The following is a 15,595-nucleotide window of genomic DNA, read 5'->3' as shown; positions in this document are numbered from 1 at the left end:
CCGCCGAGAGCGGAACCGAGCCCTGGGCGCCCATTCGCTCTGGAATGGTCTGCGGGGAGAGCGGTGGGAGTCTCGCTTGTTGATGAGATCACTCTTTTTTGTTGTTGCTGGGGTTTTAGCACCAGGAATGGGCTCTGTCAGGTGTCATAAACCTTTACTGGACCCGAATAGATGAATTTATGGCATAATTTGAGCAACCTTTGGTAGTTGCTCAACTAGTTAAGCTGTTATTTCATGTAAACTTTGAGAACACCGTGGGGTGGTAGGGAGCAGAGGGGAAATGCTCTCAGAGCAAGGATTCCTCCTGTTTGGCTCTTTGAGTGTTTAGCATTTGCTCAATGCGCAAGTGTAATATATGATCTTACTGTAAACAGTTTCTTACAAGCCTTGAAAATGTTCTCTTAGAAATAAACTCCCTAGTGCCTTTTCTTTCTAAAAACTTCAATAAAAAGAAAAGGAGCCAATGCTAGTTCTTGGGCACAATGTACTTTGTAAGACAATATGGAAGCTGAATAAGTCTTATGTGACATTGCTAGAAATGACACTGTGAACGGGAAGGAGCAAATAATCTTTTTGGCATTGGCTTACACGGCGCTGCTTTTGCCAGAGTACTGGTTCCCTCTTTTGTTACTGGAGGGTCTCTTGCATGGCAAGGAAGGGCGGGAGGAAATCTTGTGTAAGATGTGAACATGATGACTGAATTGAGAGCACATCATGTAAAACTATAAGATTGTCATGAGGTCTCTCCCTGAAAAACTGAGGGCTTTTAGCTCACTTTTAAATCCTTCTGGGATAGCTTTCAGCAGGTTGGTCTGTACATTTTTTCAAGTTTCTTAATAGGACTCTGTATGAGTCACTGTTTGCCTGTCTCTCCCCCTTTGGCACATGTTAGCCAGATATAATAGAGGGGAATAATCCCAAATATAACCTGTTCCTAAAGTTTTACAAATATCCAGGTAAACATAGTGAACCTATACGTTTTCTCCAATGGTGCTGCAGTGGGAAAGAAGCCTTGCTTGCTGCCAAATGCTGTTAGAGTCAGAGGGTATGCATGACAGGGGTGTAAGCAATTATAAATTCTCCATAAATGATGCTTCAGTCAGTGTTCCTGTCAAGCATAAGACAGAAATCTGTAGGAAATAAGTCTGCACCTTAATTTAGTAGCTTGAGGGGGCCACTTGCTCTATTTAGTTTTATTTATTTATAAACTTCTATAAATTTATCATCCTAGAACCTAGGGTGTTGAAGGTGTGAAAAAAAAAAAAACAAATAAGATAAAGCAAATACTTTTCTGATTCCTACCCTAGTGAAAGTTCTCATGTCTGAAACCAGATCCAGTTTATGCTCATGAAGTACATAATTAACCATCCTGAGGCCTGTGCTCATCTTTTAAATCACAGTCATTAAGTCAATTGAATGTTGTTTTAATCATGTTTGTCATGCATGATGCATTATACTGTACCAGCTTTTGGTCAGGTGACTGTAAGCAAAGTGATAATAATAAAATATATTAAGTTAAGGAGATGTTAATGATGAATATTAACTAGAGCAAAGAAATGGAAAAGAGACATATGGAGAGAGATTGCTTTTTTTCAGTGATAATGAAATAGTTGCTTTCAAGTATAACACAGTACATGTTTCAGTGAAGTAACTTTTATAAGAGTCTGCAATGCATTTATGTGTGAAGTACTAATCTGAATATACTGTGATAAGTTGAAGATCATGTTAGCACAAGTGATGTTAGAATATTAGTTATGATTGTTCAGGAAATCTTGCTGATAAATACATTACTATTTAATATTGTACAAGCTGTTATCAGCTATAGGTACATAAACATATTGACAAGGTTTTATTGCTTCATAATCTATCCTGTTTGGGTGGGAGAGACAGGTTTAACATGTGTTAAAGTCAGAATGTAGCTCTCTGCTCATAACTGAATAGTTTATACATGTTTCAGTATTGATTGGACCTTTTTTCCTTAATTCTTTATGCAAAAAAAAAGTGAGAAAATGTCTTGGTATACAGAGTAATATCTTATAGAAAGTGTTACCTTTGTATTAGTGATAGTGATACTACTTGGGAAAAAAAATTGCTAGGAGTGGTCATGATAGAAAGTATTTAAAATTAGAAATTAATTTTCACCCTAAATTTTAAATAGTTTTGGTTTAAAAAATGAGCTTTGGTGGTTAAGAAACAAGGTGTGGAAACAGGTGGTTTGAGATCTTCCATTAGGGGGACACTTAGAAAACAGAAAACACTATATACTGAGAGTTTGGTGTTTCAGAGATTGTTGTGTGTTTTGTTGTCTTTTCCTTATTACATTTTCAGAGTTGGTTTCTTTTGTTCCTAACTTCATGCAAAACATTCTTTCTGTTCATTGGTAACTTTTGACCTTGCTTAAAGAAAACAGAGTTTTATGCAGAAAGAGTCAGATCATCATATGCTTAGCTTCATATTAATTGTGAAGCTTCACTTTTTTCTTTATAACCATTACTTATTTTCTTTTGGAGTTTTGGGGTCAAGTTTGTGACCTTTTGTCACAAACAATATCAGACTACTTTGCAATCACCTAGTTTTTATTGAAAATTAACTGAGATCAGGAAGTCTTGTTAATTAATCAATTTTTATCTGAGAACTGGCACACAGAGTTATAGCTAGAGTTTCAGAAATGGCTGCAACTATGAGACAATTCTCATTTTATTACTGTTCTTTTAAAAGCAACTTTAGATAAAAAAATACAAACTCTCAAAAAGTAATCCTTGTGCTTGTGTCCAACCCTTTAAGCATATACTTTTGCTTTAGTACCTATCAATCTTGACAATTCTTGGCAGGACCTAGTACTTTAGTGCCTGATTCATTATTAAATCCAATGAGAAATACAAAATAACCCAGCTTTTGTGTCAAGTCTTCCAATGGATTCAGTCAATCAGATCTGCTCTAGTTGTTTCTTGCTTTCCAAACCAGAGAAAAAGAAATCTGTACATTTATACAGCTGTCCAGGGGTTCCTAGAACAAGTTAGCCAGTATGGGATAAATGTGGGATTCTTTCTTCTGCCCTGTGTGTGTTGTGAGGGCTAGGAAAAGGAATTTGATTCTATACCTCACCTCTTCTAGGAAGAAAGACCAAGTGTTAGCAGTGTTTGGCAGTGAAGGTGTTTTAGTTCTCTATCTCTGGCTCAGCTACTTTTTAGAGCATAAATCAAGAGTTATTCTGTACTCTTCTGAACAAAAAACTTATTTGCAAGTCCTAATTCCTGGTGTGAAGCTTCTTATGAAGTCTGCTAATAACCTCTAAGGTGGATAAAAAAATTCAGGACTTAAGTTTTAAAAGTACTTAGCCCCTATGCTACAGTAATGTTATTCTATGACTCTTTGTAGCTTAATTCAGTCATAATTTCAAGTTTAAGAGTGCCTTGTACAAGATAGTTTCTGGCATTTTCATGAGAATTAAATTGATTCCCTTCAGAAAAAGGAGCTAAAGCCAGGACATGCCTGGGCAGTCCCTGCTCTGTCCTTGAACTTGTTCAATGACAACAAGTTACTTAGGATTTTCATACTTGAATTGAAAAATCTTGTGTTTTCTTTGCAAAGTTTGGGATTTAATGTGTACATTTTAACTCAAAGTTTCTCCTGAAACTGTTTTGAGTTCCTCAAAGTTCCAGATTTTGTATAGGAAGCTTAAATGCCTAACTCGTGTCTGAAAAATTCACTCTGGAGGGCAGGTGTCTGGAAAGTGTCATAACCAATATATATTTGGACCCTCCCTTATCAATACCTAGCTATAGCACTTTGGCCATCTTTCCTCTTTGAATAAGGAGCAGGTGAATGGCACAGTGTCATGCCTCACTTTCTAGGGCAGTCAGTTTAAGCACTTAGAAAAGGCAATTTTTCTGTAGTGTGTTCTTAGGGCCCTGTATGTATCTAGCCCTGATGAGCTGCCTTTCACTGATCCCAGGCAATTGTAAATCCTGGCTGTTAGTGATAACCGAGCACAGATGCAGTTGCAGCACAGGTTATGGCCCTGTGAGGCTGCCTGATCATTTGTCTGTTGCCACAAGTGGTCCTTGGAAACCTGCTGGTCTGCCAGTCCTTCAGAGCTATCTGAAACAGCAAGGTGTCAGCTTCTGAAAGTCACATGGTTCAAAGATGTGCATGCAAGTTTTGGACTCCTTCTGAAAAATTTGACTTCTGTTGCTGTTTCCAAGGTAAAATATGGACTTGAAGTGAACTGGAGAAAGGATGCAGAGTCTCCTACACTTCAAGTAATTTCAGTCAGAGGAATACCTTCTTTAACAATAAGGCTAAGCTGCGTCCTTGGCTCAGCCTGATACTGCATCCTTGGTCTAATGACCAAAAATGCAAACCTTGTGTAGCACAGGGATCTTCTCTGGCTGCTTTATAACTCTAAAGCACAGATGCCTAGATGAAGTTGCATCTGACTTCTGAAATATATTTAAAGTCTGTTTTCTTCCTGCAGGAAGAAGACTTACTATCTTGATACTCAAAGTCAATTATCAAGCGTTTGAAATATTTGCAGACCTGTCTGTACCTTGTTATTTTCTACTTATGTTTATTTGATTTTGGTGAGATAGAAAGCAATCCATCCAAATCCTTGATTTTTTTTAATACTGTAGGCAGTGACATGGTTAGTAGATTTATTATCTGTATTACAGAGGCTTCTAAATGCACTGACAGAAATTTGAAGTCCTCTGTGCTGTGCAAAATATTTGATAAGGAAGTATGTTTTGAAGATCGTGAAGTCTAAGCAGATAGTACAAAAGATGGTTAAAAAGAAATTTCTTTACTAATTCTGTCGAGAAGAAAGTGGGGTATACAAGGATTGTGGTTTGTCCTAGAAGCATGTGATGGAGTCAGTGCAATCTGCCTGAAATCTCCGGTCCAGAATTTTGATAGCGCAAGGATATTTTTGGTATGACAAAGTTATTTCAGAATATTTCTGCAGTGAACAATTACCACCTCTTTCATACTGAAGAATCTGAGTCTCTCAATATCTACATTTTTGGATATGCTAAATTTCAAAGTGGTGGGAATATTGTGACTTATTGCAAGAGGTCACAGGTTGCTGTTATCTTTGTTTATGCTTTTTCTCTTCAACCACACCCCCAGCTTTGCAGCATATGAGTGTAGGTAAAGCTGTGGAGGCAGGATGGTGCCAACTTGACATCCAAGTAATAATGTTTTCCCCCAACTTTTAAAATAAAGAATGTGAACCTTTATTGTATTGGAGTCATTCTGACATCTCACGTTAAATTTCACATTAACTAATTTTAAAGATAATCTGCAAGTCCTGGAATGATTTTATTTCTCTGTAGGTAATAAATACAAAGGAAACAAAACCACAGAGGTCCCCCAATGTTGCTTTCCTCAAAACCCAAGACTGTTCTGGAAATCAAAAGATATGAGGCATTTTCTCATTAATCTGCAAGGATCATGATAAGGAGTAGCATCACCAAATACCAGGATACAGAGAAAATGGCAAAGAGCAAGTAGTAAGAGAAGCAGCACCTAATTCAGGGTTGATTCCATATTACTGTAATGGTAATTTACATTTTGAACCTTGGTATTAAAATTAAATAAAATGTGACTGTGTTCACCTGTTTGTTTATACCTGACCCTGTATCAGTCATTGGAGGGGGATCCAAATCATAGTTTTGGAAAGGGCCATTGCACCTGATGTGCAATGTTGTGTTATTATGTCATGTTATTTTATTATGAAACATCTTAAAAAATCCATGGCTAACACAGTGAAGTGCTAAATTGAAATATGTTGCTATCACTTAGTGACACGTGGAAGATTTTAAAATTCAATTAAATCATGAATAGCACTGCTCTGCAACAGTTTTGCTGATGCAAGCTTTCTCTTATGTTTCTTGTTCTTTCAAAGGACTAGGAGAAAAGAAATCTTTCTCTTATTCTTGCTGAGGGATATATAATTGAGAAAAAGAGTGAAGACGGAGGAATATCCTCTCCTAGTCAGTCTAACTGTAGGTATATGCTGAAAGAGCCTTGCAAACCTTGTTCACAGCACATCATCACCACTGCTTTTTTGTTAGCTTTCTTAAAGAAATATTTGAAGCATACCTTACACTTGACTTTGGTACCTAAACAATTGACAGACTACAATACAATTAGTATATTCTGTCCTTCTGTCTTGCACAACCTATCCCCTGATAGTGCTTTGTTTTCTCTCAAATATCTCCCAGTACTTCTGCAAACTGAAATATTTTGACTACCTCACTAATTGTAAGGAAAAAAGTATTGCATTTCTGTTAAAAAAGCATTTAACAACTAGATAATAATTTGAATAAGTGTCACTTCACAAAAACTGGGCATAAAAGACAAGACTTCCCCAAGAATTGCTGTGGCATAATCCTAATTAAGATTTGCTATTGAAATCCCAGGGTTTCAGCAGAATATTGATTATTCTTAAAGTGGTGCTCCTCACAGCTAGTGGCAGAGTCAATAATATTGCAGCTAAATACTTTCCATGTCAAATAACACCTCACGGGGAAGAACTGTTTATTAGTGAAGAAATTAAAATCTTAATTTTTGTCATCTGGGGGAAAACAACTACAACAAAAAACCAGAAACCAGTAGGGTCTCCATTTACCTTTGTTGTTGAAACTCTGCAATAATTATATTATTGCATCAGAATTATGGCTTGATGATGTACCTTCTTCCCTGGCCTCCTCCCACCTCTCCCTTAATTGTTAGGAGGAAGGACAAATTAAAGCCAGAGGCACTTGCTCTCTTCATTGAATTTTAGGTCCAGCTCCTTAGGAGTTGCAGTCACTATGCTTAACTATATTTTGCACAGGTATTAATGCTTTGTAAAGGGGAGTGAAACTATGGTCACCTCTGTGCTGCACAGGAGATGTTGCTGTTTTGTGCACAGAGCACCTGTTGAAATGGCACCAGTCTGATCAGTGACCCTTGCAGGAGAGCTGATCTCTTTTGCTGGTCTTGGGTAGCCCAGCACCACTGTTTTGTTAGTGTCTCAGCAAACTCTGCTTCTTGATCTGAAGAGCCCAATGGAGCTAGGATATTCCTGTGCTCAGGAAGAAGATCTGGGCAGCTGGCTTAGCAACACAGATGCCCCTTCTGTCTACAGTGACATGAAAAGCAGCCTTAAGGAAGAGTCAAATCCTATTGACAAATTGTCTGTGTTAATACTCTCTGGAAAGCCAAAGATATCTGTCCTATTGATACGATTTGAGTGGGATGACTTTGAACATCCAGTAGAAAGCGATAGCTGTAATAAGAAATCTGTTACATACTGCTTATGTAAACGACAAAGAAATTGTCATTAGAAATCTACCAAACAGTATGTTATGCATATGTTATTTACATATCAAGTTCATAATGTATGTTCTACTACAGACAGTAGATATTAGATGTGGAACTTGCCTTCTTCTTTCGTACTGTACCTCCTTGAAACTTGTTCTCTGCTGGGTTTCATATGTGTGTACCCATAATAACATTCCTAGTTAGTGGCAGAACTCTCACAGCACTACAGGTTTCTCCACGAAAGGGTTCATTAAATGCCAGCAAGTAATCCGATGGCATTTGCTAACATAATGCTGTAAAGCCAATCTGTTTCCCTTCCTTCTTGCTCTCTTCCTTTCAGAATAAATTTCTCAACAACCTCAGGAAAACCTCAGCATTAACACTGACAAATTGTTTCCAATAAGCCAAAAAAATAGAAGAGCCATATTCATTGACAAACTCTAACTGAGCTATGTCACCTAGTGTTATGGAAACATGGATAACTACAGATTATATTGCCAGTTAAAATAAATTCATAGTCATCTTGCATTTCAAATCTTTACAAAGAATCTGGAACATAATGGCTAAATGAATGCTATAGGAATCTAGCAAAAAAAATTGGTTTTATTAGATATTTATGTGTTTTAGGTTTAGTATATTCCTTTTAATAAAACACAAACTGTTTCCCACAGTTCTTGACTGCACAACTCAAGCAGCTGTTGAAAATCCACCTTGAGACAAACATCACACATCAGGCCAACTCCTCCCACGATTACCACTCCAACCTGAAGCCACTTGGCACAGCACACAAATTGGCCAGGTCTAGTTAGGGTGGGACTTCCAAGCAAGGCCAGGGCAGCTGGGAGATGAACATCTCTGTGCAAGCCCTGCCAGCAGCTTGCAGAAGGAAGAAGGCTGCAGACTAGGAGGGCCCTGGGGAAGGAGTCAGCACTGCTCCTTTAGCTGGCTGGAGGAGTTTATCTAGCACAGTTGCAGCTACCGTGATGAGCAGTGAGATGAGGATGAGGACTGCATAAGTCTGTATCAAACTCTGAGTGGGGAGGGGAGGGTAGTTTAGGGACCACAAAATTTTGATGGCAATGATAATTGCACCTGGTTAACACAGAGTTAAGCACAGAGTAAAATGAGAGACATTTCTAGAAGTACAGATCTGCTAAGCATGCTGCCTTCCCCAAATGATAATACAGCCACTCAGCTCTCTTTCTAAAGGTCGTCACATTTTGTTAGTTCAGGGTTTGGCAAAATGCCAGAATAGGTGCTAATCAAAACTATAAATAAAATAAAATATGTGGAGGGAAACAGTGTAATAAAAAATGTTTTCTCAAAACATAAAAAGCGAAACTGTAAAGCACTTATCTTTTGTCAAGTTGGGAATTGCTTATTGCAGTCTCAAAGCATTATTAAGGGGCTTAGGAAGGTTATTACTTAGCTACAGTGTTGTGAATTAAAGAAGTTGCCTAGGAAGTACTGTTACTTCCTTGCATTAGCTGCAGTAGTGGTTTTGTGTCCCATAACTTGTATTCATTTTGTCATTACTGAAATAGCTACATATATGGGACGTCAGTGAAGCTGAGAACAGAAATTAATGAGAGTTTCTCTTTCTGAATAACAAGGATTAGCCAGTTCTCCACAAGATGTGCACAAAGCCAATAGCAACTGCTCCTTTCTGTCTTCAGGAACTGGTAAAATAAAAATCAGTGCCTGATATACCATTTGCAGTAATCATGAAAGACTTTCGTGTGTTACATGAAATTCAAAGGCTTTCTTCTAATCCATTTTATCCCTGAAAAATATTGGCTCCTATTTCCAGTAGTTGTAAAGTTTATGGATGTTTTATCACCTCCAAATGGTAAAATGAGAGTCCAATGACTACAAACTGGACTCTCCTAACTCCCTTCCTATAATGTACCATGAATCACGTGTTATTTCTCAGCTACAGTGGTGTGAAAGACTGAGCTAGAAGTTATATGACTCATCTGAAACCCTACTATTATTGCAGAAATGAAGGATAATCCTTCAATTTCTTAGAGCATGTTCTCTTTGCAGTGGGTATGATATAACCATGCACTTGGGAAATATCTTGGTGCTTTACTGAATTATGGGCATTATAGACTGTCTCTTGCAATTCGTAACTTCATTAAAGTAAATGTTAAAGTGCATGTGTGTACACACAGTTGCACACAAGTAGTTTTCATCTGTTGTGATTAGGCCTTTTTGCACTTTTGTAGTGCTCAGTGATGTTCTTTTACCTTTGTATCAACTTCTTTGCACCTTCAGAGGCTGCAACTGAGAATGTGGATTTGTGTGTATGACATATGTTCTTACAGGCATAGAGGCAAGCATGTCCAATAAGCTTTTTGCATTTCTGAGTGACAGTGGAAAACAGTATTGCATATATTTTGTAATTTTTAGCTGTTGTATACAAAAACAGTTTAAAACAAAAATTTTGAAATTATTGAGGTTTTGCCAAATTTTTTCATAATCATGAATCAATGCCAGGTTTTTTACAAACTCTGGTTTACATATGGAATATGATAGCAGTCAACCACAAGCTATTTCTTTTGCAGGCACTTCATTTTTTTTAGGCAATATTTTTTATTGATGACAGTAAAGCAGAAATTCAAGTAGTTTCAAAGTACACCATTAGTTCAAAACAGTTCTTATGTCTGATCTAGTCCTTTGCTTTCAAAAAGATTTCTGAACAGAATCTGGTGAAAGTTTTTGTATAGGTTGATCCTTGGAGATTCACAGGCCTTTTTGGACCTGAATTGTTTGATAAAATTAGTCATGGATTAGAAAGATTTTCTCTACAGAGTAGTCATTTGGAATAGCCTTTTTCTGCTTTGTTTTGTGTCAGCATGCCCTTTAAATTGGTATTAAAATTTTAAACATGACATTTGAAAAAAAGAAAGCAAAATATGTGTATCTAATAGACACATTGAAGATCTTATGAGGAGTCTTGTGCAAGATTTGTGTTGTTGAGTGCATATTGCAATGTAAGATGTCATAGAATCATGGAATGGCTTGTGTTGGAAGGGATCTTAAAGATTGCCAGGTTCCAACCCCCCTACCATGGGCAGGGACAGTTTCCAATAGACCAGGTTTCTCCAAGCTGCATCCAACCTGGCCTTGAACACTGCCAGGGATGGGGCATCCCCAGCTTCTCTAGGCAACCTGTTCCAGTGGCTGGCTACCCTCACAGTAAGGAATTCCTTCCTAATATCTGATCTAAACTTGCTCTCTTTCTGTTTAAAGCCATTCCCCCTTGTTCTGTCATTATATGGCCTTGTAAAAAGTTCCTCTCCAGCTCTCCTGGAGGCCCACTTTAGGAACTGGAAGGCTGCTCTAAGATTTCCCTAGAGCCATCTATTCTCCAGGCTGAACAATTTCAGTGCTCCAAGCCTTTCTTCATAGGGAGGGGCGCTCCATCTTTCTAAACCTCTTTGTGGCCTCCTCTGGACTCGCTCTAGCAGGTTCCTGTCCTTCCTGTGCTGAGTGCTCCAGGTGGGGTCTCCCCAGATCAGAGCAGATAGGAGTGAGACTTACATGTCCACTTTAATATAATTCTGATTTATTATTCATTTATATGGACATAGCACATAGCATATTTGGAAATACAGAACTAAGGTTTCAATTCCCTGTTCATTTGTCTCCTGCTGACTCAGTAGGAAGTCTGGGACATGATCCCACACCAAAACTTATAAAATGCAGGAGTTTCACAATTATTCTATTAGTATTATATTTGTCAATATAGTTTTGTAAATATAATGCAGGGCTGCACTATATTGTGTCATATATGTGTGTGTATGTGAGGGCATGGGCACTTAGATATATTCTTGGATGCTGTGGAGAAAATATTCAGGGTGAGACAAAGCAACTCCAGAATTAATGCTAGAATATTTTTAGTCTAACTTTTTTTTTTTTTTTTTTTTTTTTTTATATTTACTTAGATGGACAAACCCAGTTTTGAAAAAGGGTTACAGACGACGGTTGGAGCTCTCAGATATTTATCAAATCCCTTCTGCAGACTCTGCTGATAATCTTTCTGAAAAACTGGAAAGGTATGAAAGGTTAATTAAATAAATTTGTTTCAGGAATCACAATGCAATTTTCATTACAAAGCTTTTGGATGAAATGTTTAAATAGCGTCAGGTGCAAGCTGATTGCACGCAGTTGTACTTTGGACATGACTGTGATCCCTGGTGCAGATGTACAACCCAGATGGTCTAAATTCCTATATACATGTACCTGTGATATCTGTCATTGATCACAGAATCACAGAATATGCTAAGTTAGAAGGAACTTATAAGGATCATCAAATCCTCATCCTAAAGAATCACACCAAGACTTCCCCAAGAATGACACCATGTGCCCAAGAACATTGTCCAAAAGCTGCTTGAATTCTGTCAAGCTTGGTGCTGTGACCACTTTTCTGGGGAGCCTGTTCCAGTGACCAACCATCCTCTGGGTGAAGAACTTTTTCATAATATCCCACTTAAACCTCCCTGACACAGCTTCAGGCCATTCCCTCAGGTCCTGTCACTGGTCACCACAGGGAAGAGATCAGTGCCTGCCCCTCCTCTTCCCCTCATGAGGAAGTTGCAGACTGCAACGAGTCTCCCCTCAGTCTCCTCTTCTCCAGGCTGAACAGAACAAGTGACCTCAGCCACTCCTCACATGGCTTCCCCTCAAGGCCCTTCACCATCCTCATTGCCCTCCTTTGGACACTCTCTAATAGCTTTATACCTTTCTTATATTGTGACACCCAAAACTGCCCACGATATTCAAAGTGAGGCTGCAGGAGTGCAGAGTAGGGCTGGGCAATCCCTTCCCTTGCCTGGCTGGAGATGCTGTGCCTGATGCACCCCAGGACACAGGTGGCCCTCCTGGCTGCCAGGGCACTCAAAATTAAACTTGCCATCGACCAGGACACCCAGGTCTCTTTCTGTGCTGCTGCTTTCCAGTATCCCATTCCCCATCTGTCTGTATATCCAGGGTTGCCCCATCCCAGGTGCAGAATCTGGAATTTTCTGATGTTGAGCTTCATACGGTTGGTGATTGCACCACTCTCTATTTTGTCAGGGTCTCTCTACAGGGCTTTGCTGTCCTTGAAAGAGTCAACAACTCCTCACAGTTTTCTATGGTCTGTGAACTCGCTCAGTATCCCCTCCTGTACAGTGTCCAAGTCATTCATGAGGATGTTGAAGAGCACAGGGCCAAGGATGGAGCCCTGCGGAACCCCACTAGTGACAGGTCACCAGTCTGATGTCACCCCATTCACTGTAACCCTTTGTGCCTGACTCATGAGCCAGTTGCTCACCCATCACATAAAGTGTTTATCCAGCTGTGGGATGGACATTTTGTCCAGAAGGATCCTGTGACAGAAAATACCAAAAGCTGTGCTGAAATCCAAAGGGATTACATCAACTGGCTTCCCTTGGTCAGCTGCGTGGTTACCTTGTCAGAAAAGGAAATCAGGTTTCCACTCATGAAGCTGTGCCGGCTGTCACCGATGACTGCCTTGTCTTTCAGGTGTTTGTCAATACCTCCCAGAATAATCTTCTCCATAGTTTTGCTGGGCACTGAAGTGAGACTGACAGGCCTGTATTTTCTGAGGTCCTCTTTCTTGCCTTTCTTGAAAACTGGGACAGTGTTTTCTGGTCAGCTGGGACTGCTCCAGATTCCCAAGACTGCTCAAAAATCATTGAGAGAGGTTTCACAGTGACATCAGCCAGCTCTTTGAGGATTCTTGGATGAATCCCATTAGGCACCATAGATTTGTAGGGATCCAGCTGGAGCAGCAGATCCTGCACAGTTTCAGGGTGATGAGTGATGCTAGACTCAGAGTATCAATGTTGATTCCCTGAAAAGGGAGACAGCAGAAATGCTGTTCTCTCTCCCCAAAATAACCTTGTAAAATCTTGGTTTATTTTTTCTTCAACTAAATAACATTCTTAATTTCCTTTGATACCTTTCCTTTGCTGACAGACTAATTGTTTCTGCAGAAATCATACTCTGACTTTCCTTATTTAAGTGTCCACTCTTCTTTACCCAGTTTCAGTGGGCCTTAATTTAGAAATTGTGCTGCACTTGTGATTAACTCTTACAACAGAGGTGCCTAAACCCATTCCTTTTCCACCAACTGACATTGTAGCTTTCACTGATGTTCCAGGGCAGCTTATATCTGCACTGTTGTACCAATCCAGTCAATTTTAATTGCAGTGTGGCATAAGTATTCCAAAGTATGGGAGATAAAATGGAGAGTAAAATGAAACTGATAAAGCAGCCTGATATCTTAGGCCTGATCGAGCAGCAACCATGGGAGAGACAGACACAGATAACTGCTCCCTGGGGTAGAAGTGACCAAGAGACATGTTATGAAACTTTGTCATGACTACCAGGTAACTGATGTCATGAAGAATGTGTAACCAATGGGAAATTGTTACCAAAAATAGAATCCTATTTAAGTACCATGCCTGTAAAACCATATATAAACGTTTTGTATTCTCAATAAAAATTGGTTTCTGATCCAACTCAGTTGTCCCCGTCTGCCCATTGCTGACAGAAAACAGTGGAATTTTTAGAGAACACTAGTATGCTAAATGTGTTTTGATAGTTTATAAATGAAATATTCTGGTTATCCAATATTCTGTTGAAAAATTGATAAAATAGTTAGTTGAGGATATTCTCTGGAGTGCTTTAATCTGTGAATTTAATTTTGCCAAAACATATGTTCTCTGTATACAGCATTGCTTCTGGTCTACAATTTATTATTGAAAAGAAAGTTATTGTCCCAGCAACAAGGTTTAAAATAGTGCTGTGCAATAGAAAAGTCACATTTTTGATGCTTTGTTGGTGCTTTCTTTTTTGCAGACTGGAAGAGCTCCAAAACGTTTATTTGCCTATTATTGTACTCTGGTTTTAAGTACAGCAGGTTTCTTTAAAACATACAATGTGACCTTTTCATGAAATAATTCTCGGCAGGGTGATGTATGACCGAGTATTTAAAACTACCAAATATGTGGCTGAACTGGGTTTGAACTTTTATTGATCTATCGAGTCCGCAAAGGCCAGATTCTTTCTTCATTAGCCAAAGCTTTCTTTCATTAGCCACCTTAGCTAAATCTCCTTGGATATATTTGAGTGAATTGATGTATGTCACAGCCACAGACCCATGTATTTGCTGATACAGCTTAATAGTTCTGGTTTTGGTTTCTTTTCAGAGAATGGGACAGAGAGCTGGCGACTTCAGAGAAGAAACCCAAACTCATTAATGCTCTTCGACGATGCTTTTTCTGGAAATTTATGTTCTATGGAATAATTTTATATTTAGGGGTAAGAATTGTTCTCCTTTTTAGTAAGCTTTTAGTGTTCCTTAAATAGATTCAAGTTTTAGGGACTGCTAAATTAATACAGAGTATTGTAAATAGCTACAGATTTTCCTCTATGTATTGCTTAAAAAGGTGGTAAATACAGAGATGTATTCAGGGAATTTCATTTAAAAAGATATTTTCTGATACTATATTAATATCTTTAAAACATACATATTAAGAGTTTTTAAATGTTTCTAGTGCTGTTAGTGCTCCCAAGTGTGTGATCAGGAACTTGATGTGAAAGCCTGAACTGATTATATTTATCACCTTTCCAACACGTTAGGCAGGATTACCTTGACTTACCAAATGCCGCCTCTTTGTTTGACAATGTTATCACGGAGGTTAAGAGCTGTGAAAATAATTTATTGCTAGTGGTGTCTCACTAGGTATGTGTAGCCATACTGTAAATTTGAAAATTGCTGTTGACCAATATGCACATTAAATATCTGTGTTACATACAACTTTCTGTGATTTAGTAGTAAAAAACAGAGCGAATCACCTCTGTAAGGAGGGACAGGCAATCTGGGACCCTGGGACCAAAACGATGTTGTGAGGCTATGTAGAGAGAAAATTAGAAGGGCTAAAGCCAAATTGTAACTAAATTTGACCACTGCAGTTTGAGATAGGAAAAAAAAAAAAAAAAAAAAAAAAAAAGTTTCTATAAATCCATTGGCAGTAAAAGAAAGGCTAAGGGGAGTTTCCATTCTTTGCTGGATGCAGGGGGTAGTGTAGTGTCAGAAGGATGCCCTTTAGGTACTGGACCCTAAATTGTCTTTGTCCAGGTAAGGCAGTTAGATATCTAGGACAGGGCCTCTTGCTATGTAAGGAGCTGCATGGTAACTGTGCTTTCTCTACTCTTTTATCACTTTTGTCAGCTCTTCTTTGGGATGACACTTTGTATTTGTGGACCCCTA

At 38.6% G+C, this 15,595-nt stretch overlaps 1 protein-coding gene across 3 annotated transcripts in view; it reads left to right on the top strand.

The window, feature by feature from the left end:
* Nucleotides 1-15,595, top strand: part of CFTR (CF transmembrane conductance regulator) — an 86,883-nt gene that overhangs the window by 1,613 nt on the left and 69,675 nt on the right. For all 3 annotated transcript variants that reach the window (XM_068189902.1, XM_068189900.1, XM_068189899.1), the window contains exons 2-3: nt 11,259-11,369; nt 14,532-14,643. In XM_068189902.1, the coding sequence (XP_068046003.1) occupies nt 14,614-14,643 (30 nt within the window). In that variant the 5' untranslated portion in view covers nt 11,259-11,369; nt 14,532-14,613. The remainder of the gene's footprint in view (nt 1-11,258; nt 11,370-14,531; nt 14,644-15,595) is intronic.

This window comes from Anomalospiza imberbis, chromosome 5 (genome assembly GCF_031753505.1).
Source record: "Anomalospiza imberbis isolate Cuckoo-Finch-1a 21T00152 chromosome 5, ASM3175350v1, whole genome shotgun sequence".
NCBI classification, from domain to species: domain Eukaryota; kingdom Metazoa; phylum Chordata; class Aves; order Passeriformes; family Viduidae; genus Anomalospiza; species Anomalospiza imberbis.
Note: the sequence above shows the minus strand (reverse complement) of the source record. Positions and strands in the feature narration are given on the sequence as shown.